The 27,360-nt window shown below is 36.6% G+C and overlaps 1 protein-coding gene and 1 long non-coding RNA gene across 8 annotated transcripts in view; one reads left to right on the top strand and one right to left on the bottom strand.

Annotated features, from left to right (window-relative positions):
• LOC131496139 (membrane cofactor protein-like) lies at positions 1–27,313 on the top strand. 2 transcript variants are annotated; one of them, XM_058701403.1, is made up of 11 exons: positions 1–169; positions 957–1,066; positions 3,162–3,341; positions 3,668–3,767; positions 8,221–8,306; positions 9,231–9,317; positions 17,316–17,498; positions 20,089–20,136; positions 26,138–26,188; positions 26,702–26,737; positions 27,231–27,313. In XM_058701403.1, the coding sequence occupies exons 1-11, from the start codon at positions 156–158 to the stop codon at positions 27,290–27,292; spliced, it is 957 nt and encodes a 318-aa protein (XP_058557386.1). In that variant the 5' UTR covers positions 1–155; the 3' UTR covers positions 27,293–27,313. The 2 variants fall into 2 exon arrangements, with proteins under 2 accessions (XP_058557386.1, XP_058557385.1); XM_058701402.1 differs by having other exon boundaries at positions 12–169; positions 9,120–9,317.
• LOC131496141 (uncharacterized) overlaps positions 1–27,360 on the bottom strand; it is a 56,786-nt gene that overhangs the window by 746 nt on the left and 28,680 nt on the right. For 3 of the 6 annotated variants that reach the window (XR_009254337.1, XR_009254338.1, XR_009254339.1), the window contains exons 3-5: positions 27,155–27,271; positions 9,212–9,356; positions 3,086–3,212 (exon numbers count right to left, since the gene is read on the bottom strand). This is a non-coding gene — a long non-coding RNA (uncharacterized LOC131496141). Of the gene's footprint in view, positions 1–3,085; positions 3,213–9,211; positions 9,392–27,154; positions 27,272–27,360 lie in introns of all 6 variants that reach the window. The other 3 variants (XR_009254340.1, XR_009254336.1, XR_009254341.1) reach the window with 2 other exon arrangements.

The raw sequence follows: 27,360 nt of genomic DNA, 5'->3' as shown, positions 1-27,360 counted from the left end.
CTACAGGAACCCGTCGGGAACATCACATTATCTAATGAGGCGGAGAAGGAAAGGTAGCCAGAGGACAAGCTGAAAACCAGGGTGGTTTGCTATCCTGGAAACCAAGGAGAGAGCTTTTTGGGCAGGAGACAGCTAAGAGTCATCAATGGCTACACATGTTATACACAGGGTAACTGACATCACTCAGGAAGAAACTGTTAAGATGAATTTACCAAGAAGAGAGCCACCTAATGACTTTGAATAATTTAAGTGATTTTATAGACTCAGAAGTGAGTGGAAAGTGAGATTACAATTGACAGGGGTAGATGCCACCGTCTGTGTTTTAAGGAAGCAAAGAAAACTAGGTTGTGTAGATGCAAGAGATGTAGCGGGTAGGTCAGGTTTCACTGAGATTACAGTTTTGGTCAGAGACCATGATTTTCTGAAGGTAGCGTTTTGGGTGGAGCTGTGGGTGGGTGCCGCTGTCTGGGAGTTATTTTAATTGTTGCAAGGTTAGGGAGTGCTTGCATGATTTTTGCAAGTGTAGAGGTGAACGGTTGTCTCGATCCATAGTAGAGCACTATTTCACTTTCTTGAAACTCCTTTGGAACATTGGGGAATTTTCTGTATACTGCCTATGGTATTATATAATGGCATCTATTATTAAAGTATACCATTGCCGGGTAATAGTAATTACATGTAAACTATCTAGAACAAACTAAGCCAAGATACTCTTTTTTCTGGAGCTGGAAATATTTAGTTTCAAAATCCCCATAGGAAAAAAATTCTGAGCAATAGAAGAAGTCTGATTATAAGAGGTATAAAGCTTGTAATCAATCAACTGGTTGCCAAACTAAATTATAAACTCTGCATGTTGTTGAAAGCATGTCTTTTATAGTGCATGTTAGGAGGAAGAAATACTTCAACTTAGTTGAATAAGTTAAACAATCCAATTGATTATTTCTTTTTCCATACAGATCACTGTCTATGAAAGTCATATTTGGAATTCTATCTTCTTTATCTGCTTTCAAGATAGTTACTGAAATTGAATGCATAAAACAGGAATACTTGTATAATTTAATCAGGGGTATGCTGTTACTTAATCTTTTTCTTGGTTGTTCCAGGATTTCTAATGATGTTATATATTTGTATCTACAATGGAATTATGTAGCATTTTTAGCTTTTTTTTTTCCTATTGTAAAATGACAGGGTATTCAGTGCATGTAATGTCATTAATACAACTCTATATTAGTCCTTTTTTTAAACAATGCTTTTAATTACTATGATTTTTTGCTTTTAGCTTTTGTTCTAATTTGGACAGTTGATTGAGGAACATTCACTTATCTTGGTCAGCATAGTGGAAATGTTAAAAACAAAACAAAACAAAACAAAACATATTGCCAGTAGGTGGATTTGAGGACATGATGTAAAGGAAATGTTGGACGGTGTTTATAGATACAATTTTAGAATTTAGGAATATGGTGTAAAAGGAGAGTAATATTTCACTTGAGTAGAGTTCTCTTGACCAGTCTCTTAATCTGAAGTAAGACAGAGATCCAGGGAGTAAGAAAGAAAAGTTTCCTCAGGGATCAAAGTAGATCTATCTCCTTTGTCCTTAGGTCCTCACCCTTACAGGAGAGCCCCCCATGTTCTTTTAGCCCTTTAGGACTTTACTGGATGTGTCTCCATCATGTTATTTTACATAATTGTTCTGACAGATCTGTTTGGTTTTCAAGCTCATGGTCAATTAAAAAGGAAGAGGAGGGGCGCCTGGGTGGCGCAGTCGGTTAAGCGTCCGACTTCAGCCAGGTCACGATCTCGCGGTCCGTGAGTTCGAGCCCCGCGTCAGGCTCTGGGCTGATGGCTCGGAGCCTGGAGCCTGTTTCCGATTCTGTGTCTCCCTCTCTCTCTGCCCCTCCCCCGTTCATGCTCTGTCTCTCTCTGTCCCAAAAATAAATAAAAAACATTAAAAAAAATAATAATAAAATAAAAAAAATAAATAAATAAAAAGGAAGAGGAGTTGATGAAGTAGAAATGACACTATTCTAGGGAGAAAAATCTCCCCACCACTCCCCTCAAAATTCTAAAAGCATAGCAACATCGTAGCTTTTCTGGAAGTGGATATTGGATAAACAGCCCAGACAGCTACCTCAGGGAGTTTCTGAAGGAATGTGTGATCCACTGATCAGTAGAGGAAGATGAGCTTTTATTTGACATAATGCCCTAAAACGCAACATTTTTTTTTCCATGTAGGGCTATTCAGAGTAGTAAATTTTGATATTTAAGTGACATCTTTTCACTTATGAAAAGCTCAGTTCACTAACATGAAATGAAGCCTTATATTTTGAAAGACTTTAATGCATATTTATTTTGAGCTATGAAATACGTAATGCTTATTTAATAATCACTTGTTACTATAGCATTTCTTAAGCATCCACTGGGTACAAAGTATCCTAGAGAAAGAAGACATAAGTTGCCTGACCTCTAGGAACTCTCCTTCTGAGAGAGACTGAACCTGAAGTGGCAGGTTATCATTAGTTTGTTTCAGATCATGGGAAAGTAATCAGAGCAGAGTGCTATATGCTGTAGAAGGCTTCTTAGAGGAGGAGCGAGGTTTTTTTTTTTTTTAACTTTTTTTTTAACGTTTATTTATTTTTGAGACAGAGCATGAACGGGGGAGGGTCAGAGAGAGAGAGAGGAAGGCACAGAATCTGAAACAGGCTCCAGGCTCTGAGCTGTCAGCACAGAGCCCGACGCCGGGCTTGAACTCACAAACCGTGAGATCATGACCTGAGCCGAAGTCGGCCGCTTAACCGACTGAGCCACCCAGGCGCCCCAAGGAAGAGCGAGTTTTGAAATGAATTTAGATAAAAGTGGGGAAGGTTGCCTATCTGTATATATTTTAAGAACATGAACATTAATTTTGTCTTTTCAGTTTTATTGTTGAATGTAAATTCAGCTTGTTCCCCATCAAATCAAAAGCTAATAGGCGGTTATTTAACGCAAGCAAGGCACACATCTTACATACTCCCACTAAGTGGGTAAAAGCATGGAAGAATCATTAAAATCTTGCAAAGATCTTTCCCTTTTGTATTCTGTTACCTACCTGCTGCCAGACCAGAGCCTTGGCTGGTGAAAGAGATAAATACTTCATTTTCATATTCTCGTTGTCTTATCACTAGATGCCTGTGGTGAACCACCAAAATTCGAAACTATGAAGCTCAAGGGTAAACCTAAAAAATATTATGAGGTTGGGGAGAAAATATATTATGAGTGTCTTCCAGGACGCATTACTGTGTTTCCCGTCATGGCTTATTGTGAGCAGAATCACTCGTGGTTCCCTCTCCAAGAAGCTTGTATGAGTAAGTAAACAAAACAACGTATATGTATATATATTGTTTTCTCTAGAGATTTTTACAAATATTAGGGTCCAGTTTCCACTACCGCAATTTTTCTCATGTGAAAAATTAGTTTCAGATAGCAATATTTTTTCCAGAATTTGATAAATCTCCAGGGGATCTTTTTCTTGGCAATAATTGTTTGCCTGGTTGAATGTGAATTTTTAAGTTTGCATAACAGCTAGGTATAGAAGATAATATTGTGTTAGTTGCAGAGAGTCGTGCAGAATTTTGACCTTGATTTAAATGTTCTGAAATTGGCATTAAAGTTTTTTTCAATCTTATTTCAGAAAAAGAATGCGATAGGCTAGCACTTCAACATGGTGAAGTTGTTGCCCCAAATAAAACCTTTTCGTTTGATCACGAAGCTCACTTTTATTGTGATGAGGGGTAAGTTGCTCCTTAGAGAAAATCAGGTGAATGTCACTAATTCCATTTTTGTTTTGTTTTGCAAGCGTTCCCATAAAGTTTATTTCATTAATTTGTATGTGACAACTCACACTTATAGCCAAACAACTCTTGGGCTTTTTATGGAGACTGAAAAGATGCATAATTAATTCAAAGAAATTTATATTGAAGTGAAGCAAAATTGTCTAATACTATACCTAATAATAAGTTTATTGTAAGCATCAAAAATGTAGTAATCATGGTGACTTTATTCTTGACCAAGTATATCCTATTTAAAATGCCAACTCTCAGTTTGAAGGAGGACGTACAGAAATGTCGTGTTCTTAAAGTCCTCTATTTCTTTCTTTACTTACATTGTCTGCTTGTTCTATCCATTATTGTGAATGGGGTAGTGAGGCTTCCAACTACTGTTGTAGAAATGCCTATTATGTAGAAATGTGTATTATTTTGTCCAATTATGTCAGTTTTTGCTTCAGATGTTTTGACGGTCTGCATCAGGTGGCATAAATGTTTACAATTGTGACATCTTCTTGTTGCATGAACCCTTATTAACTAGTAACATATAATATCCTTTGTCTCTGGTAACCTTTTTTAATTTAAAGTCTACTTGGTGTGATATCAGTATAGCCAACCATACTCTCTTTTGGTTACTATTTGCTGAAATATCTTATTTAGTCCATTTACTTTCAGCCTGTTTTCATCTTTGGATCTCAAGTGAGTCTCTTATACATAGCATATGGTGGGATCATGTGTTTTTATCTATTCTACCAATCTCTGTCTTTTGATTGGAGAGTTTTAATCCACTTAAATTTGAAGTAATTACTGATAAGGAGAGGAATTACTTCTGTCATTGTGCTATTTGTTTTCAGTATGCCTTACAGCTTGTTTTGGCCCTCATCTCCTGCATTACTGTCTTCTTTGTTTATTTGACTTTTTCTGGTAAACTGTTCTTATTCCTTTCTCATTTCCTTTTGTCTATACCCTATGGCTGTTTTTTTGTGGTTACCATAGAGATTACATTTAACATCCTAAAGTTAAAACATTCTAATTTGAATTTATACCAGTTTAACTTCATAACATACAAAAACTTTTATCCTTTATAACTCCATCCCCACCCCATTTGGTTGTTAATTACACAAAAGTACATCTTTATACATCATGTGTGCCATAACGTAAACTAATAGTTCTTCTAAATTAGTCCTTTCAGTTATGTAGAAAACAAGATTTGGTGTTAAAAACAAAGTCACAGTAATACTATGTTTTACACTGATTGTTTCTTTTTTTTCTTTTAAATGCACTAGTCTCTTAAGTTATAAAGAAAATAAAAATTGCAATTATAAGCCATTGTTACAATAATACAAGCTGTAATAATTTCCCATGTATTTACCTTTAGTGTGATATTTATCTCTCCTTATGGCTCAAAGATACTTTCTAGTATCCCTTCATTTCATCTTGCAGGACTCCCTTGAGAATTTATTTCTTGCAGGGAACGTCTAGTGGTCACTAACTCCTTCAGCTTTTGCGTATCTATCAAGTCTTAGTTTCTCCTTCACTTTTTTTTTTTCAGAAATACACATTTAACCTTTATTTTTTTTAATATGAAATTTATTGTGAAATTGGTTTCTATACGATACCCAGTACTCTTCCCAACATCCCCTTCACTTTTGAAAGACAGCTTTGCTGGATAGAGGATTCTTGGTTGACAGTTTTTTTTCTTCTAGCACTTTTTGAGTATATTGTCCCACTGTCTTCTGGCCACCAAAGCTTCTGATAAGAAATCTGCTGATAGTCTTATTAAGGATCCCTTGTATGATGACTCACTTCTGTTGTCCTTCTTTTGAAGATTCTCTCTTTGTCTTTGTCTTTTGAAAGTTTGAGTGTTATGTGTCTTAGTTACTCTTTGAGTTCACTTTACCTGGAGGTTTTTGAGCTTCTTGGATGTTTATATTTATGTCTCTTTTTCTTTAATTTTATTTATTTATTTTGAGAGACAGAGAGAGAGAGAATATGTGTGCTAGAACAGGGGAGGGGCAATAAGAAAGAGAATCCCAAGGGCTTCATGCTGTCAGCCCAGAGCCTGACATAGGGCTCGATCCCATGAACCATGAGATCATGACCTGAGCCAAAATCAAGAGTCGGAGGTTTAACTGACTGAGCCACCCAGGCGCCCCCAATATATTCATGTCTTTCATTCAATTTGGGAAGTTGTCAGCCATCACTTGTTCAGATGTTCTCTCTGCCTCTGTCTGTCTCTCTTCTCCTTCTGGGACTCCCACAATATGTATGTTGGTCCACTTGATGGTGTCCCACGGGTCCCATATGTTCTGCTCACTTTTCTTCACTCTTTTTTCTTTCTTTTCCTCAGACTCAATAATTCCCATTGTTCTGTCTCCATGTCCACTAGTTTCTCCTGCTGCTCAAATCTGCATTCAATTCCTCTAGTGAATTTTTCATATCCCAGTTATTTTAATGTTCCAGAATTTATTTTTTATTTCTTTTTAGGGTTTCTGTCACCCCATTGACATCTCCATTTTGATCATGCATGATTTTCTTGACTTTCTCCAGTTCTTCCTTAGTTTTTTGAGCACGTAAAAATAGTTATTTTGAAGTCTTTGTCTAGTAAATCTGCCATCAGGTCTTTTGGGGGAACAGTTTTCGTTTATTTATTTTTTTCTTTTCAGTGTTCCAAACTCTCCCGTTTCTTTGTGTATCTTGTGATTTTTTGTGGAATAATGGACATTTGAATCTAATAATGTGGGCACTCTGTAAACCAGATTCGTCCCTTTCCCCAGGGCCAGTTGTTTTATGTTATTGTTCATGTGTTTTTTTGGTTTTGTTTTGTTTTTGAATGTTGTACAATATCTCTGTTGAAGACCAGTCTGAAATTTAAACTGAAGGCCTTCTCAGTCTTTTCTCAGCCTTTCCCTGGCCATGCACATTCACTTTTTAACTTTATTCACATATTAAGATGTTTCTGAATAATCTTTAATGTCTGGCTCCTGAGAGGGGAAAAATGAAAAATGATATGGGGATCAAAGAGCACTGGCTGTTTAAATCCCCTGGAAGTCACTTCAGCCAATTAGGAAGGGGCTTAAAAGAGTTAGGAGTAGATGTGACAGCAATGGCTGCCCACCTCATTGACTACATCTCTGTGACCAGAACCAGAATTCAGTGATAAGAGCACAGATCCCTGCTATTCAGAGGACGGGGCCCTTTTTGTCCACCCTTGATCCCCCAAACTGCTTCCAAGCTGCTCCAGGAATATGTGCACAGCTGCCTGCTGGGGGTGAGGGATGGGTACCTGACACTGTGCTAAGATGAAATCGACTGAAATCAATGGAGTTTACCTGTCCAAGTCTTTCCTGGGAAGTTGCAAGCCATCAACAGACTCCAGAGTTCCACAGTAGTTACCCATGACAGATTCTGCCCTTGCAGTTGTTGCCCAGTTGGGGAGACAGGTTCTTGGCACTTCCCACTCTGCCATTTTCCTGGAATTCTCCCCCGAACACTCTAATATAGAGAAAAGGCAACCGCATCCATGTATAGACATTTTCACGGACTACTTTTTTCACTTGATCAAGAAAACATACTGGAATATCCAGTCAGTAGTTTTAGAGAGAGAGCCTGCTAGGCAGTTTGAGGGATGCCGAAAGTTCAAGACCTATTCTTTTCTCCAAGAAGTTATAGCCTTGTTGAGAAACACAATGTATACAGAGAGGTGTCAAAGCAAAATAATTAATGAGAAGTAGCAAATAAATAAAATTATTCATGATTGTTACAAAAAAGTCGAGCAGAAGAGAGTACTGTGAATTTAAATCATGAGAGAAAATTTCATTATGTAGTATTCCTGAGCTATTCCCAGAAAAAATATTCTTGCCTAAAAATATTAAAGGGGCTGAAAACTACCCGGCACTCACTATGTACCAGATGCTAACTCATCTAATCCTTAAAACAATCCCATGGAATATTTACTATTATCCCCTTTTCATAGATGAGGAATCTGAGCAAGAGAAACACTAAAGGACTTGCCTGAGCTCAAACAGAAAGTGAGTCATGGAACTGGGACTCAGATCCAGGCAGGCAAGCTCTAGGGCCTAATGTCTCTACTCAGTTGCTTTTACTGAGAAGAATGGAGTGAGCACAGACATAGAAATGGATGTGTAATGTGGTTGCTGGAGATGACAGAGAGACCAGACTGACAGGTACGACAGAGTTATTTCAAAATCTTCTGGCTTTTGGTCAGTGAGCATTCACCGGTGGAAACTCTATTTCATTAAGTGCAGACATGGTTAGGGCTTTCACGGTATAATGTTGTTTAAGAAACTTCTCCCTCAGACTACTGTAGTGCAGAAACGCAACAGTATTGAAATTTTCATTATTGTGCACATCTTGGTAACTAATAGAGAAAACAGTAAGTTTTTCTTTTCTCATTTAGTTATTACTTAGTTGGGCAACAAGTTATAGTTTGTAACCTTCGTGGAAATGACGTGTATTGGAGTGATAACCCCCCACAATGTAAAAGTAAGTAAATTTTCCGTTTAGAATTTAGACTAGCAAGCCTCAGTCTTTTTTGACCTCATATCCCCTTTAAGCTTTTAAATTGTCAAAGATCCCAAAGAGATTTTTTTTTTTTATGTGGGCCGTGTTTATTGATATTCATTATATTGGAAGAAAAACTGAGAAGTTTGGAAAATAATTATATATTCATTCGTGTTTAAGAACAGTAAGCTCAATACATGTTAATGTATGTAGCATATTTTTATGAAAAATAATTTTCTGAAACAAAGGCTGAAAATAATGCCTTTCTTTTTTTACATTTTTGCAAATCCCTTTAATATCTGGCTTACAGAAGGACATCTGGATTCAGTCTGTTGTGAAAGCTCACAATTTGTAGCTTGGAAAATTTCACTGTACATTCATAAGGATGTAAAGAAAGACAATATCTTGTGAATTATTGTGAATCACTCATTTAGCAAATGGATATATTTAAATATTATAAAGAATTTCTCAAATAGCAGTGAATTTTATTTTTAATCACAAGCATTTTTTCTCATTACATTTTCAGTAATGAGACTAGAACGAAACTTAGCATGGCCTTCTAAAGTAATAATAGGTTTTTCATAGAGGTATTTGAGAAAAAGAGTTTTGTTCTGACAGTTCATTTGTTTATGGCTTGAACTGGGGGTAATAATACATTTTCTCATAGAAGCCTAAATAAACAGCTTGTAGAAATCATGTTAATGAATTTACTGAAGGCAGTTCATAGGACTTTACAATGCTATCTTGACACTTTTCCTTTGGCCCTGTCTTGCCTCTTTGTATTTCCTTTTTAAGAGATTTACTGTCAACCGCCTGCAAAAATAAATAACGGAAAATACAGCAATAGCCACAGAACTATATTTGAATATAATGAACTAATAACTTACAGTTGTAATCCTTCACAAGGATCAGACGAATTTTCACTTGTTGGAGACAGCAAACTTATTTGTGTTGGGAATAACAAGTGGAGTAGTGACCCTCCTCAGTGTAAAGGTAATGATGTTTCCATTTATTTCCTTCTTCATTTGTTAACTGTAAGTTTGGAAACAGTTTGTAAATGGTTTTATCTGTAAGTAAGCAAAACAGTCATATGTGCTTCCTCCTCCTGTTAAATTGACTCCTAACGTGGATTAATATAGAGAAAGTCAAATCAGTTTTAGTTACAGAGCTACCCACCCCCCATTTCACATGTTCTCAGAATTCTAGTTCACACATTGTGAACCACTGCATATATGGCATGAGTTAGGAATTTTTTGCTTGAAAGAACTCAAAAATTCAACATATACTGTCTTACAAATAAGAAATCCTTTCTTATATTACAAGATGTCTGAGAGTTCTGGCTAGACAGTAAATTATAAAATCTAACCCTCTCACAGCCAAGATTGATAAGCTCTGTACAAAACATATTTAAAAAACGGGATCGCCTGGGTGGCTCAGTCAGTTGAGCGCCGACTTCAGCTCAGGTCATGATCTCACGGTCCGTGGGTTCGAACCCCACATCAGGCTCTGTGCTGACAGCTCAGAGCCTGGAGCCTGCTTTGGATTCTGTGTCTCCCTCTCTCTCTGCCCCTCCCCCACTCACGCTCTGTCTCCCTCTGTCTCAAAAATAAATAAACATTAAAAAAATTAAAATAAATAAAATAAAAAACAATGATTAAGACACTGGAGAACGATCAAAAGCAGGGGGTCACTGGAGAGGATTTGACTCTTGGAAGAAAGGGACCACTGAATAATAGCAAAATATTTACTGTTTTCGAGCGCACATGGAGCATTCTCTAAAATGAGCAAGATAATTTTTAACAAATTTCAAAAAATTGATATGATTCCAAGTACATTACCTGATTACAGTGGAATGAATGTAGAAGTCAAAACAGGTTAATAACCTAGAAATCTTCAAATATTTGAAAATTATGCAAGATACTGCTAACCAACCCATGAATCAAAGAAGAATTCATAAGGCAATTTAGAAAGTGTTTTGAATTGAATAAATTGGATAAAAAGGAAAATACAGCATATCAAAATATCAAAAACATTGCTTAGAGGAAAATTTATGACATGAAATAGTTAATGTTAGAAAAAAAGAAAAGTCTCAATAACCTGTGCTTCTAAAAAAGAACAAATTAAGCTCTAAACAAGGAGACAGAAAGAAAGAATATCTTTAGAAATAAATCAATGAAATTGAAAAGAGAAAATTACTGAAATCAGCACCTGGTTTGGGGGGAAAACCAATAAAGTAGATAAAATTATAGCCAGACTGAAAGAAAAAAAAGAAGATACTTATTATTAACATCAAAAGTGAAAAAAAAAAAAACAACCCAAATATCCTACAGATGTTTAAGGGATAATAGGGGAATATTATGCAAACAAATTTGTGTTTATAAATTTGACAACATACGTATGAAATTGACAAATTCATTCAAAGACACAAAATACCAACCCAAACTTATTCAAAGATGTACATAAGCTGAATAATTGTCTTCTTCTTCTCCTCCCCCTCTTCCTCCTCCTCATTTTGCTTTTTTAAGTAAGTTCTATGCCTAATATGAGGTTTGAACTCACAACCCTGAGATCAAGAGTCACATGCCGTACCCACTAAGCCAGCTAGGCACCTCTGAATAGTCTTATATCTATTAAAGAAATAGAACTTACAGTTAAAAACCTTCCTAAAGGGGCGCCTGGGTGGCTCAGTCAGTTGAGCATGGGACTTCATCTCAGGTCATGATCTTGCGGTTTGTGAATTCGAGCCCCAGGTCGGGCTCTGTACTGATAGCTCACAGCCTGGAGCCTGCTTCTGATTCTGTGTCTTCCTCTCTCTCTCCCTTCCCCACTTTTTGCTCTTCCCCCCCCCACCTCAAAAATAAGTAAACATTAAAAAAAACCAAAAAACTTCCCACAGTGAGAACTGCAGGCCCACATGGCCTCCCTGGGGAATTCTAGCAAACATTTCAGGAATAAATAATAGTACCTTCATGCAAGCTTTGCAAGACATATAAGAGGAGAGGGACACCTGGGTGGCTCAGTCAGTTGCATCCAACTCTTGGTTTCAGCTCGGGTCATGATCTCATGGTTCCTGAGTTTGAGCCCAATGTCAGGCTCTGTGCTGACAGTGAGGAGCCTGCCTTGGATTCTCTCTCTCTCCCTCTGTCTCCTTCTCTGTCCCTCTCTGTCCTTCTCTCCCTGCTCCTTCTACATGCTTTCTCTCTCAAAAATAAAAACAATAATGAAAAAAATTTAAAGACATATAAGAGAAAGGAATATTTCTCAACTCATTTCATGAGGACAGCATTACCCTGTTGCCAAAACTGGACAAAAACATTGCAAGAAAATTACAAACAATATCTTTAATGACCATAGAACCAAAACTTCTCAACAAAATGTAACAAAGCAAATACTGCCATGTATAACAATAATAATACATCACAACAAAGTAAGATTTATCACATAAATGCAAGATTCGTTCAGATTCAAAGATTAATCAGTATACTAGATGAGGAGACTATAAATTTAAAAAAGTGAAACTTTTAAAGATATTTAAAAAAAAAGCACTTCACAGAATTCATCATCTTTTTCAGGATAAAATTTCTCAACAAAGTGGGAATAGAAAGGAAGTAACTACTTCATTCTGATAAAAGCCGTCAACAAAAATCTCAGAGCTAACATTATACTTAATGTTAAGACTAATTTCCCCCCAAGCAGGAACAAGAGAAGGAAATCCACTCCCACTACTCGCCACCATTGTACAAGAGGTCTTAGCTACTATAACAAGGCAAAAGAAAGAATTAGACATACACATTGCAAAGTAAGAAATATAGTCTCTATTCACTTACAACTTGGTTGTATACAATATTCCAATGACTGAAGTTTTAACAAGGTTTCAAAATATAAGATCAGCATATGGAAGACAGTTATATGTCTATATACTAGGAATAAGCCATTAGAAATTGAAATTTTAATCAACAAAACTAAAAGGCAAACAACAGAATGGGAAAAGATATTTGCAAATGACATATTGGGTAAAGGGCTAGTATCCAAAATCTGTAAAGAACTCACCAAACTCCACACCCAAAAAACAAATAATCCAGTGAAGAATTGGGCAAAAGACATGAATAGACACATTTCCAAAGAAGACATCCAGATGGCCAAGAGATACATGAAAAGATGCTCAACATCACTTGTCATCGGAGAAATACAAATTAAAACCACATTGAGATACCACATCACACCGGTCAGAGTGGCTAAAATGTACAAATCAGGAGACTACAGATGCTGGCAAGGATGTGGAGAAACGGGAACCCTCTTGCACTGTTGGTGGGAATGAAAACTGGTGCAGCCACTCTGGAAAACAGTGTGGAAGTTCCTCAAAAAATTAAAAAAGGATCTACCCAATGATCCAGCAATAGCACTACTAGGAATTTACCCAAGGGATACAGGAGTGCTGATGCATAGGGGCACGTGTACCTCAATGTTTATAGCAATGCTCTTAACAATGGCCAAATTATGGAAAGAGCCTATTGTCCCATCAACAGAAGAATAGATTAAAAAGATGTGGTTTCCTATATACAATGGAATGCTACTTGGCAATGAGAAAGAATGAAATCATGCCATTTGAGCAACGTGGATGGAACTGGAAGATATTATGCTAAGTGAAATACGTCAGTCAGAGAAGGACAGATATCATATGTTTTCGCTCATATTTGGATCTTGAGAAACTTAGCAGAAGGCCACGGAGGAAGGGAAGGGAGAAAAAAATAGTTACAGAGAGGGAGGGAGGCAAACCACAAGAGACTCTTAAATACAGAGAACAAACTGAGGTGGATGGGGGGGTGGGGGATAGGGGAGAATGGGTGATGGGTATTGAGGAGAGGGCTCTTGCTGGGATGAGCACTGGGTGTGGTATGTAAGCCAATTTGACAATAAGTTATATTCATAAAAAAAAGAAATTGAAATTTTAAGAAGTATTTACAGTAGTTCCAAAATATGAAATTCTTGAGTATAAATCTAACAATATATGTGAAAGATATTAATGCTAAAACCTACTAAACACTAATAATGGAAACTAAAGAAATCCTTAATCAATGAAAGGATACATACTAGGTATGGTTTGGAGGATTCAATGTAATAGTCAAGCCTCTCTAATTTATCTAAACTCAGCACAATCCCAACAAAAATCCTAGCAGAACCTTTTTTTAATGGTTATTTGTTCTTGAGAGACAGAGAGACAGAGCATGAGTGAGGGAGGGGCAGAGAGAGAGAGAGAGACAGAATCCAAAACAGACTCCAGGCTCTGAGCTCTCAGCACAGAGTCCTTCGCGGGGCTCAAACCCACAAGCCATGAGACCATGACCTGAGTCGAAGCTGGACACCCACCTGACTGAGCTCCCCAGGTGATCCCAGCAGAACCTTTTGTATAAATTAAACTGATTCGGAAGTTTATGTGGAAAGACAAAATATCTAGAATAGTGAAAATAATTTTGAAAAAAATTAGAAGATTCGCTCTACCGGACGTTAAGACTTAATATAAAGCACACTTAAGGCATATAATCAAAACAATGTGGTATAGGTAAAAGGATAGCCATATAGAGCAATGGAATAGAGTACTACATCCAGAATTAGATACCTGCCAATATGTCCAATGGATTTTCTTCAGGTGTACGGGTATACAAACAGTTCAGTGGAAAATGATGATATTTTCAACAAATGGTACAACACAATCGGATATCCATGTGCCAAAAAAGGGAAACTTCATCGATGTTAGAACCATAGACAAACATTTATTCAAAATGAATCATAGATATCCAATAATTCCACTACTGCGTATTTACCCAAGGAAAATGAAAACACTAATTTGAAAAGATATATGCACTCCTGTGTTTATTGCAGCATTATTTAGAATAGTCAAGCTATAGAAGCAACCTGAGTATCCATCAAGAGATGAATGGCTAAAGAAGATGTAATGTATGCACGCACACACACACACACACACACACACACACACATACATACAGGAATATTACACAGCTATAAAAAGGATGAGATGAGAACTTGCCACTTGCAACATGAATGGACCTAGAAACTTTATGCTAAGTGAAATAAGTTGGACTGAGAAAGACAAATGCCATATGATTTCATTCACGTGTGGAATTTAAGAAACAAAACAGATGAACATAGGGAAAGGGAAGGAAAAATAAGATTAAAACAGAGAGGGAGGCAAACCATAAGAGCCTCTTAAATACAGAGAACAAACTGAGGGTTGCTGGAGGGGAGGGTGGTGGGGGATGAACTAAATGGGTGATGGGCATTAAGGAGGGCACTTTTGGGGATGAGCACTGGGTGTTATGTGTGATGAATCACTACATGCTGCCTCTGACCACAATACTGCACTGTATGTTAACTAACTTCAATTTAAATAAATAAATTTAAAAATATATAAAAAAGGAAAAAACTAAAAATGACTTCTATTTCCTTGGATAATGAATTCTACACGCTGAACTGTGATGTGTAATTCTCATGCTAAAAAAATAAAAGAGCAATTAAAATTAAAAAATTAAAAATAAATAAACTTTGGGAAAAAATGGATCATAGAATTACATGTAAAACCTAAAACCTTAAGATTTTTGCAAGAAAACATACAAAATACTTGTGACCTAGCCAAAAATTTCTTAAATACCACCCATAAAGTGTGTGATCCTTTAAAGAAAAAAACTTGGATGTTCCAAATTTGAGACTTCTGGTCTGCAAAAAAATTGTTAAAGGAATGGGGAAAAAATTAGCAATAGACTGGGAAAAAAATATTAGCAAAGCATATATCAAATAATAACTTTTACCTATGATACATAAAGAATTCTCCAAGCTCAATCATAGAAAACAAGCCAATTTTTTTAAAAAATGGATAAAATATTTGAGTAGACCTATTTCAACAAACATGATATATGGAAGACAAAAAAGCACATGAACATTTCTCAATATAATTAGTGATTACAGAAATGTAATTTAAAACCACAAAGAGATACCACTCAACACCCCTAATAAAACAACTGAAATTGAATACAAAAAACTAACAATACCATGTACCAGCAATGATGTAGAAGAGTTGGAATTTTCACACATTGCTAGTAAGAATACAAAGTGGTATATGACCTCTTGGAATATATTTTTACATTTTTCATAAAGTTAAACATATACTTACCATACAACTCATCAATCCAAGTAAATGAAAACATGTTCACAGAGAAACCTGTGTGAGAATATTCAGCTGCCTTAGTCGTAATTGTCCCGCACTGGAGACAACCCACTAGCCCTTTAGCTGGTGAATGGCAAACCACCATGGTACGTCCATACAATGCAATTATACTCAGCAACCGAAAGGAGTGAGCTCTAACCCATGCAGCAATAGGAATGACTCTCAAATGCATGATGCTGAGTGAAATAACTCATACTCAGAGGCCGTGATCCCCTTATGACATTCTGGAAAAGCGACTCTTTAGGAATGGACAACAGACCAGTGTTTGGCTGGTTGGTGAAGGTGGTTGTGGGGGTGGGAAGGGTTGATTCCAAAGCGGCATGAGGAAATGTTGGGGGGCAATGGAGCTTTTCTGTGTCTTTTTTTTTTTTTTTTTCAACGTTTTTTATTTATTTTTGGGACAGAGAGAGACAAAGCATGAACGGGGCAGGGGCAGAGAGAGAGGGAGACACAGAATTGGAAACAGGCTCCAGGCTCCGAGCCATCAGCCCAGAGCCCGACGCGGGGCTCGAACTCACGGACCGCGAGATCGTGACCTGGCTGAAGTCGGACGCTTAACCGACTGCGCCACCCAGGCGCCCCTCTGTGTCTTTATTGTGGCAATTACATGATTATTTGCCTCTGTCAAACCTCATACAGCTGTCCGCTTAAGAGGATGAGGTTTGCTGTACGTAAATTATGTCTAGCCAGCATAACATAAAGAAAATTATTAGTGCAGTTAACAGTAGTTTCGCACAACGGTGAAAAGATTAATTAATAGATTAATTAATAGATTCTGAAATGAATCTATCAGGTCATGAGCAGTAGTTTACTTCCCAAGAGGTGGAGTAGAAAGGAAAACAGCGGAGCACGCTGGTATGAGGCTGACCTGTATTTCAGGCCTGTGTGCTTATATACGGGTTTACGATGTCAAATGTGCCTTTCGATCTCTGGCTTGCAGGCCAAGATGTTTGGAAAACACTGCCCTAACTCCACTGGCCTTTCTGTTTCTTGAACATCCCATTTGTGTATGTTGTTGCTACCTGAGCACTTTCTTTTTGCGTATCTTTGCATGGCTACTTGCTTTTCAACTTTTAAATCTGAACTCAAGTATTACCTTCTCAGAAAAGTCTTTCCTACCTTTCTAGAAAAGCAGGGTACTGCAGCCAGTGTCAGCATGACCTTTAAAAAAAATCCCTAGAATTGATGAAGATCAAAACTTGCCTCGAATTTGTATGTGGTGGTCAGACCTTTCTCAAAAATTGTCAGTAATGGAGGGGTGCCTGGGTGGCTTAGTTGGTTGAGCGTCCGACTTCAGCTCAGGTCATGATCTCACAGTTCATGAGTTCGAGCCCCACATCGGGCTCTGTGCTGACAGCTCTGAGCCTGGAGCCTGCTTCGGATTCTGTGTCTCCTTCTCTCTCTGCCCCTCCCCAACTTGTGCTCTGTCTCTCTATGTCTTTCAAACAATAAATAAATGTAAAAAAAAAAAAATTGTTAGTAATGGAAAAAAATATAGGAAAGTCAATAAAGTCTAATGACAGTCTTTCTAGGTGGAAAAAAGTTATTAGATTTCTCTAAATCCATTTCCTTCGAATTAAAATGTGCATATGTATAAAGGTTTCTTGGGTATTTTTTTTTCCTTTTAATTAACACCTTGCCTTTCATTCCTTGTATGTTTCTTCCCGCAGGAAATTACTACTTGGCGCTATTTTTTCTAATCCTATGTTAAAGCAGCTTTCCATTAATTCTAGAGTTTCTGTACTTTTCAGTGGTCAGATGTGAACATCCAGTACTTGTGAATGGAAGACTGGTATCAGGAGTCAGAGAAACCTATTCCTACCAAGCAGTGGTTCTATTTGAATGCCTCCCAGGTTTCTATCTTAATGGCAGCAACCCAGTGTTCTGTGGTGGGAGAAATACTTGGGAACCTGAGATGCCGACATGTATTAAAGGTACAAATGTGTTTTTTTTTTCCATCTTTTTAGTTTTAATTTTTTTGACATGAAATATCAGTGAAAACAAATAATTAAAAAAATTTAGTATTTTGTTCCATCTTGTATTTATTTACATGATGGAGATATGACATCATTCCTATGTTGTGATTTTGTACATTTTCATAGGGTCTTTCCACGTTATCTACATCACATACAAATTTCTCATTTAGTATTTTTATGTATAAAAATGTATAGCAACCACTTTTAGAGTAGACTGAAGCATGAGAATTTTTTACATTTGTAAGCCAAGACTAAAAGAATTTTACGTACATTTATTTACACTTATAAGTCAAGAATAAAAGAATAATATTCATTTATATAAATGAAATGAAGCCAATAATTCTGAAGTCGTTGATTCTACATTATTTCGTTTTTCGGTACAGATTTCTCCCAAAATAAAACCTCTAATTTTGAGTCATTCCGATTTGTACTTTCCTGCTTATATTTTACAACAATCCTTTACATTTATGTGATTTATAGTCATTCACATTTTGAGTAGTGAAAGGGTGAAGGACATATTTACAGCCATTTTAGTTCTATTTAGTTTTTCTAAAATTATTTGGCAGAGTCCACAGATATAAACAGGTATGTAAACTTGGGAAGGTTACCTACCGTTTAAGTGGGATGCATTTAACACTTAGCATAGTGCCTGGCATATGGGGAGCTTGTAAAGGTAGCTCATATGACTTATAGCATCACTCGAATTAGTATCAGTGAAGAGGAAGGCTTATGGCTTCTGTTTTTTAACATGTGTGTTTTCTGGGTCGACTTTGCTGTTTCTTTTCTTTTTTTTTTTTTTTTTTAAAGTGATCAGTTTGCTCCCAGGGTGTCTTCCTGGTCTAGGACTATGTTTCACTTGCTGGACTACAACCAGTTTAGTTTGTTGTTTGTTTGTTTGTTTGTTTGTTTGTTTTTTTAAATTTTTTTTCAACGTTTTTTATTTATTTTTGGGACAGAGAGAGACAGAGCATGAACGGGGGAGGGGCAGAGAGAGAGGGAGACACAGAATCGGAAACAGGCTCCAGGCTCCGAGCCATCAGCCCAGAGCCTGACGCGGGGCTCGAACTCACGGACCGCGAGATCGTGACCTGGCTGAAGTCGGATGCTTAACCGACTGCGCCACCCAGGCGCCCCTAGTTTGTTGTTTTTTACGTAGCACAATTTAAACTGGGAAATATCTGCTATCTCCAAATAAGACCCGTATGTCTTCCCCCACCCCCACCCCTTCCAACTTCATACAATTTTTCTTTTTCCCTTTACTGGGCATTTTTATTTGGCAACTGCACCTAAACTTCATAGCAACTGAAAGGCAGGAAAAATCCTTATTCATTGAAATGAAATGAAATGAAGGATTTCCTATAGGTCAGCTACTTTGTTTAAGACTTAAAAGATTATTTTTACTATGTTGGAAGGAAATATCTTCCTGATTTCAGTGCTCCTATCTTTGGCCTCTCTTTCCATCAGAAGCAAGAGACAACAGGAATAGTGGGAAGAACATTATCCTGGGCAACCTCACTAAGGTCCTAGTTTGGCTCAGCTTACTCAAGTAACCTCATTTCTGTGGACTTTAGCTTCCTGTTTTTTGAAAGTGTTGAACTCAAACAGATCATGATTAATAGCTTTTAATTTGTTTGTATATTTCCTATGACCATAGTATTTTAAAGGATTTGTGGAATTATGCATGTTAATACGGTAATTAGAATATATTTTTTAAATAATTCCTGTAAACCTGGTACCTGATACCCTCCTTGTGTGCTTTAGTTGAGGGCTATGAGGTTTGGGGGGGAAAGAAAATGGTTTTTTGGTGGACTGATTTATTAAGATTGCATATGAAATTTATACTCCATGAACCATCCGTATTTACTTACATGATCCCAGTGAGTACATGCACTGTGGTATATCCTATGTTTGTTGATATGCTCTTTTGAAAGAGTTGAACCATAAACATTTCATAGACTTATAAAACACTGATACAGTTTAGTTTTTAGAAGAAAAATTGTAAGAAAAAGCTTATAAAGAAGAGAAACTACAGGGATCCTTTTTAAAAAATCAAAATCAAAACTCTCCATGGGATTGTCAATCATTTTTTTTTTCATCAGTCAGAGAAAGACTATATCAAAAGGACCAGCAACAGATAATGGTGTTAAAGCAGATCTAAATGTGCAAATATTTTTTAAGTCCAAGAAATACAAGGCAGAAGAGAAAAAGGTACACCTTCTTATGTAGTATGATACGACTTGGATGGTATTTTTTTTTAAAGATATGTGTGTTTACTCTGAACACAGTATTTTTATGATTTATTATTAGTCAACTTCTAGGATTTCCATATAAAATACAAAGTTGTAGGGAACATTCTTAGTCATACATGGTTATGAACTTGTGCAAATATACATTAGACTACATTCCCAGAAGTAGAGTTGCAAACTTTGGAAAGTATTTGTATTTTTCATTTTGAGAAATAATGAGTCTTTTTTGAAAATAATTCAAAATTAAATCCATAATTTTGTGTTGATAAGGCTAGTGAATTGTATCCAATTTACTTTTCCAGGTTTCAAGCCTACTCATCCAACCAAACCTCCAGTTTCAAAGTATCCAGGTTCAGTAATTTTCTCCTGTTTATATAGTTAACAACTTTATAAGGTGATGAGTGCCACGTTGTGTCTTGTTCTAATTTGCATTTCTTTACTTATCATCAAAGAATTTGAACTTTTTTGCCCCACTTTGATTTATCCAGGCCCTTTGCTCATTATTTATTTATTTATTTTTTGTTTTATTTATTTATTTATTTATTTATTTATTTATTTTTTATTTTTTAATATATGAAATTTACTGTCAAATTGGTTTCCATACAACACCCAGTGCTCATCCCAAAAGGTGCCCTTTGCTCATTTTTTAAAAATTAGATTTCTAAAATATTTTTCTTGTTGATTTATGAGAGTTCATTATAAGTTAAAACACTTTTAATACGAAGTGAACATTTTTTCAGGGGCTTTGGGGCCTTATTTTCCCTGGTCAGTTTTCTTTCAAGATTTTTATGGTGTACTATTGGTTATAGATGGCTTTTTGTAACATTTTGTTACATGAGTGGTAAATGGATGATATATTTTTATAAATTTTCAAACATTGTGAAAGTATACAGAGTAAAGAATTACTTTAGTCTTTAGATACATCCTTAGATACATATAGTTGGGCATTTTTTCTTTTATCTTAAACAAAATTGACATCATCTTGTATGTAATTTTTTGAAACTTGCCCTTTTCCCATTGAATGTCTTATAGTGGGGTTGTATTTAGATTTATTGCCATTCTTTCCGATGATGACTTTGAAATGTATACTGTATTTATTTATTTGACTATTCTGTTAGTGGTCTTTTACATGTATAGAAATTTTACATCAATAAGTAGATGGACTGATGGACGTATCGATCTTCTCCCTAATGGCTGTGTGTGTTTTGTCTGTCTTATAAAAGCTTTAGGCTTTTCCCATGCTAAAACTTTATAAACATTTCAACCCTGTGTTCTGATTGTATTCTTTGCACTTAAATCATTGGTGCATCTGAAATTCATTCTGACAAATGGAATGAGATAGGTCTCCTCTCCACTCTACCCACCCCCTTGTAACGGTGAAATAGCAACATCTGTTGAAGAAGTTGTCCTCTCTCCAACTGTTTTCCAGTCATCTTTATGTTTCCTTGAACTCTGGCCATTCTTGTAACAGCACTGAGTCATTTTTTTCCCCCACTATAATACTATGATATGTTTTGGGTTTTTAAAAATTTTTATTTAAGTTTATTTACTTTGAGAGGGAGAGAGCGAGAGCAGAGCAGAGGAGGGGCAGAGAGAGAGGGAAAGAGAGAGAATCCCAAGCAGGCTCCTCACTGACCGCACAGAGCCTGACGTGGGGCTTGAACCTGCGAACCATGATGTCGTGACCTGAGCTGAGCCATCCAGGTGCTCCACTATAATTTGTTTTAATATCTGGCATAACACTTCCTTTTTAGCAACATTTAGACTATTCTGTATATTAGTTTTTCTAGATAAACTTGTATTATATTTTATTACTGTTTTAACCATTTTCAGTGTGCATTTCAGTGGCATAAAGTGCATCCACATTGTTTGTAACCAGCACTATCCCCCAAACTTTTTCATCTCAAATTGAAACCTTATACACATTATATATTATATACATTATATACATTATATATACATTATATATATACATTATATATATTATAAACAATAACTCTCAATCCGCCCCCGCCCCCCCCCCACCACCCCATCCCTGGTAACCATTCTGTTTTCTGTCTTTATAAATGTGACTAGTCGAGCTACTTCATAGAAGTAGAATCATTTCTGCCTTATTTCATGTAGCATAATGTTTTCAAGGTTCATCCACCTTGCAGCATGTATCAGAACTTCATTCCTTTCTATGGCTGAATAATATTCCATTGTTTTGTACATTTTGTTTGTTCATTCATCTGTTGAAAAGTCACTTGCTTGGGTTTTTTCCACATTTTGGCTACTCTGAATAATGTATCTCTGAATATTGGCTTTCAAGTGTTTGAGTCCTACCTTCAATTGTGAACTTAACAATTGAAAAGTTTTAATTTGGGGCCCCTGTTTGCAATTTTGGGGTGCTATATATCTAGGAGAATTGCTGGTTATATGACAATTCGGTGTTTACTTTTTTCGAGGAACAACCATACTGTCTTCCATAGTGGCTATACCATTTTACATTCCCATCAGCAACAAAAGTTCCGATTTCGTGGGGTGCCTAGGTGACTCACTCGGTTAAGCGTCCAACTCTTGGTTTCGGTTCACGTTATGATCTCAGTATCATGAGATCAGCCCCGTGTCAGGCTCCACACTGGGTATGGAGCCTGCTTGGGATTCTCTACCTCTATTGCCTGTGCTCTCTCTCTCTCTCTCAAAAAAATAATTTTAATTTCTTTTTTTTGTTTATTTTAATTTGAAAAAGTTTCAATTTCTTGACCTCTATCAACACGTATTATTTTCTGCTTTTTGGTAATAACCATCATAATATATGTTAGGTAATATACATGAGGTATATTGTGGTTTTTACTTACATTTCCTTAACAATTAATAATGTGTTGAGCATCTTCTTGTGTGCTTAATGGCCATTTGTATATCTTCTTTGGAGAAATGTCTATTCAAGTCCTTTGTCCATTTTTGATGGGTTGTTTTTCTGTCTTGTTTTTGAGTTTTAGGAGCTCATTTTATATTTTGGATATCAATCCCTTATTAGATATATGATTTTCAGATTTTTTTTTTTTCCCGTTCTGTGGGTTGTTTTTTCACTCTATTGTTAGTGTCCTTTGGTGCACAAAAGTTTTTAGTTTTAATGTAGTCTAATTTGTTTGGTTTTTCCTTTTGCTGCCTATGCTTTTGGTGTCACATTCAATAAAACATTACCAGATCCAACATCATGAAACCAGATCCAACATCTTATTTTCTTCTAAGAGTTTTATGGTTTTAGATATTTAGGGTCTTTGATCGATTTTGAATTAATTTTTGTGTTTGTTGTAGGGCAAGAGTTTAAATCATCCTTTTGTGTATGTGGATATCCAGTTTTCAAAACCATTTGTGAGAAGTTTGCTCTTTCCCTATTGAATTTTGATAGCACCCTTGTAGAGAATTATTTGACTATATATGCAAAGGTTTATTTTGTGGCCTCTCTTCTATTCCATTGGTCTGTATGTCTGTCTTTTTTTTTTTTTTAATGTTTATTTACTTTTGAAAGAGAGAGAGCAGGGGAAGGGCAGAGACAAAGGGAGAGAGAAAGTCCCAAGCAGGCTTCATGACATCAGCTCAGAGTCTGACATGGAGCTTGAACTCACAAACCATGAGATCATGACATGAGCTAAAATCAAGGGTCAGACACTTACCTGACTGAGCCACCCAGGTGCCCTGCTTTATGCCAGTGCCATTCTGTTCTGATTATTGTACTTGTAGTAAGTTTTGAAATCAGGAAGTACAAGTCCTTCCAACTTTGCTCTCTCTTTTCATGATTGCTTTAACTATTCCTCGTGCCTTGAGATTCCATATGAATTTTCAAATGGATTTTTCTTTCTGCAAAGAGCATCATTAGGCTTTTGGTGGGTTGCACTCCATCTGTAGGTTGCTTCATATCACATTGGCATCTTAACTTTATTAGGTCCTCCAATCCACGAACACAGGATTTTCTTTCCATTTACTTATGTCTTTTTAAATTTCTTACTGCGGTGTCTTATAGTTTTCAGTGTACAAATCTTTTACTTCCTTTGTGAAGTTTATTCCAAAGTCTTTTATTATTTTTTTAGAACTTTATTTAAATCCAAGTTAGTTAACTATAGTGTAATATTGGTTTCGGGAATAGAATTTAGTGATTCATCACTTACATATACACCTAGTGCTCATCCCATCAAGTGCCTTCCTTAGTGCCCATCACCCGTTTAGACCATTCTGCCACCAACCACCCCTCCAGCAATCCTGTTTGTTCTCTGTATTTAAGAGTCTCCTTATAGCAGCACTATCAACAGTAGCCAAATTGTTGACTGTCCATCAACTGACGAATGGATAAAGAAGATGTGGTTTATAGATACAGTGGATTACTACTTGGCAATGAGAAAGAATGAAATCTGGCCATTTGCAACTACATGGATGGAACTGGAAGGTATTATGCTAAGTGAAATAAGTCAGTCAGAGAAATACAGATACCATATGTTTTCACTCATACGTGGAACTTGAGAAACTTCACAGAAGACCATGGGGGAAAGGAAGGGGAAAAAATAGTTACAAAGAGAGAGGGAGGCAAACCATAAGAGACTGTTACATACAGAGAACAAACTGAGGGTTGAAGGGGGAGGCAGGAGGGAGGGGGAAATGGGTAATGGGCATTAAAGAGTGAACTTGTTAAGATGAGCACTGGGTGTTGTATGTAAGCAAGAAATCATGAGAATCTACTCCCCAAACCAAGAGCACACTGTATGCGCTGTATGTTAGCTAACTTGACAATAAATTATTTTTAGAAAAATAAATAAACAAACATTTTTTATAAAGGGTCTCTTATGGTTTGCCTCCCTCTCTGTTTTTCTCTTACTTTTCCTTCTCTTCCCCTATGTTCATCTGTTTTGCTTCTTAAATTCCACATATGAGTGAAATAATATATTTGTCTTTCTCCAACTGACTTATTTCGCTTCGCACGTATTGAATGTATTCGTTCTAGCTCCATCCACATTGTTGCAAAGGGCAGGATGTCATTGTTTTTAATCACTGAGTAATATTCCATTTTAAATATATTCCTTATCTTCTTTATCTATTCATCAGTCAATGGGCATCTTTCCATAATTTCTTTATTGTCAATAGTGCTTCTATAAACATCGGGGTGCGTGTGCCCCTTTGAATCAGGATTTTTTATGCTCCGGATAAATATCTAGTAGTGCAATTGGCAGGTCATAGGGTAGCTCCTTTTCATTCAATTGTAAATGGAATTGTTTTCTTAATTTCCTTTTTACATTGCTGTTAGTGTGTAGAAACAAAATTGATTTTTTTAATTTATTTTATTTTTTATTATTATTTTTTTAATATGAAATTTATTGTCAAGTTGGTTTCCATAAAACACCCAGTGCTCATCCCAACAAGTACCCTCCTCAATACCCATCACCCGCCCACCCCTCCCTCCCACTCCCCATCAACTTTTATTTTATTTTAATGTTTTTATTTATTTTTGAGACAGAGATAGACAGAGCATGAGCAGGGGAGGGGCAGACAGAGGGGGAGACACAGAATCCGAAGCAGCTCCAGGCTCTGAGCTGTCAGCACAGAGCCCGACACAGGGCTCGAACCTGCAGAGTGTGAGATCATGACCCGAGCTGAAGTTGGATGCTCAACCGACTGAGCCACCCAGGCGCCCCAAAACACAATTGATTTTTTCATGTTGATTTTGTATCCTGCAACTTAACTGAATTCATTTATTGGTTGTACTAGGTGTGTGTGTGTGTGTGTGTGTGTGTGATCTTTAGAGTTTTCTATGTAAAAGATCATGTCATGTGTGAACAGAGATCATCTTATTTCTTCCCAATTTGGATGCTTTTTATTTTATTTTTTTTACCTAACTGCTCTAATATGAACTTGCAGTATTTATGTTGAATAGAAGTGACAAACATAAGCACCCTGTCCTGTTCCTGATCTTAAAGGAAAAACTTGCAGTCTTAAATATGATGTTGGCTATGGGTTTTTCATAAATGGCTTTTATTATGTTGATTCCTGATCAACTTCTAAATTGTTTTAAAGTCCTCCTCTATCTTTTAATTTTAAGTAGACTCATGTTGAATTCAGGCTAATTTTGAGGATGCGGTGGTGATAAATTTGCTTGCCATACTGCAGAATCTTGTCACAGGAAACACCAATGTACAGGAAGAAGATTGTTGGTGACATCAAATATAAATTTATAACTTATGATATTTTTATTAAGAAACATTAATATATAAGGAAAATGAAATTATTAGCAGTTTCATACAAAAGCAAAAAATGAAAACCAGTGAATTTATGGATCTTTAAGGTTTAGTCTTCCTTCTTTTTTTCCATTTTGCCCCCCAGGCTATCCTGAGCCCAATGAATCAGCATTATTTGAAGAATTGGAGGAATTAGGTATTATTTTGGCTATTAATTACTCTTCCTTACGAAACCTCGGAGTACTATATAGAAATAGCTATCATGTTCCAATTATTTGTAGTTAAGGAAGGAACCAAGTTTCACAAAATTTGACATTGATAGGGATTTTAGTAGTCCAGATAACATGATAAACATAAGTGGTACTTATGTGTAGACACATGTAGGTAATTTCCTCCCATCTAGGGAATTCTAAGCGCCCAAGAAGCTTTACTAAATAACCTGATATGGCAACGACAGCACAAAACAATGAAAAGTGAGGTTCCTCTGAAGAGTCTTACAAGGTGGACCCTGGATGTGGGATCAGAGTCCAAGGGCTCTGTGATCAGAACGATCTGGACACACTAGCAGTCGTGCTAAAACTACACTGAGGACCTCTTTCTTTGCTGTCGTGTATCGATGTAGTGTATGATCCGAGCAAGGTTAAATGCGACTACTCTCTGGAACCCTTGTGCGCTCAATGATCTTCAAACTGTTTTCATGTTTTCCCAGATGCAGGTATCATTGCTGTGATTATTCTTACTCTCCGTAAGTAGCCCAAACTTCAGTGCCACTTAAATCACAATAGTATTGCGAGGAAGTGCATTATTTTTTAAGTGACTTTTCAGTTTCTGTGGTTTTTATAGCTGGAAATGAAGTACAGCAGTCTAGAACAGTCTGACCTTGTGTATGATACTACACGTTTTGCTGGTGAATGTGTATTCTTTTATATTCCACTTGTCCACTTAGTAACAGACCTAAATACTCCATGTGTCTTCAGGACGATTAGTCATGACTCTGCGTCCCAAATATGCTTTGGGTACTTTTCTAAACTAAGCAAGGATTCTTCCCTGACTTACTGTGGACTGTTCACGAACTTCTGATAGTGAAGAGTCTAGACGGAATATGAATATATATGTGCTTAAATGAAGTAGCATTTTCTGACCACTGAAATGTAACCAACACTTACTTCTGCTGCTACAGTTTGAATCTTGGCAATTAGCTCTCAATTACATGTCCTTTGTTTCCTGGTTTCTTGTAGTTGTCGGCCTTGGAGTACTTTGCACCTGCCTGTACAGATGTCTTCAAAGAAAGAAAGGGTAAATTAAAGGACATTTCTTCCAACTTCCGGTCCTTCTCACTCCCCACCTACGTGCGCGCAGCATTTGCAC

This window comes from Neofelis nebulosa, chromosome 15 (genome assembly GCF_028018385.1).
Source record: "Neofelis nebulosa isolate mNeoNeb1 chromosome 15, mNeoNeb1.pri, whole genome shotgun sequence".
Taxonomy (NCBI): Eukaryota; Metazoa; Chordata; class Mammalia; order Carnivora; family Felidae; genus Neofelis; species Neofelis nebulosa.
The sequence above is the reverse complement of the archived record's forward strand: the minus strand, read 5'-3'. Positions and strand labels throughout refer to the sequence as shown.

What these genes read in the sequence shown, in the direction of transcription:
- LOC131496139 (XM_058701402.1), top strand. An exon ending in TAACCCCCCACAATGTAAAA is followed by an intron (nt 8,307 to 9,119) that starts GTAAGTAAATTT and finishes TTCCTTTTTAAG; the next exon opens with AGATTTACTGTCAACCGCCT. An exon ending in TGACCCTCCTCAGTGTAAAG is followed by an intron (nt 9,318 to 17,315) that starts GTAATGATGTTT and finishes TGTACTTTTCAG; the next exon opens with TGGTCAGATGTGAACATCCA.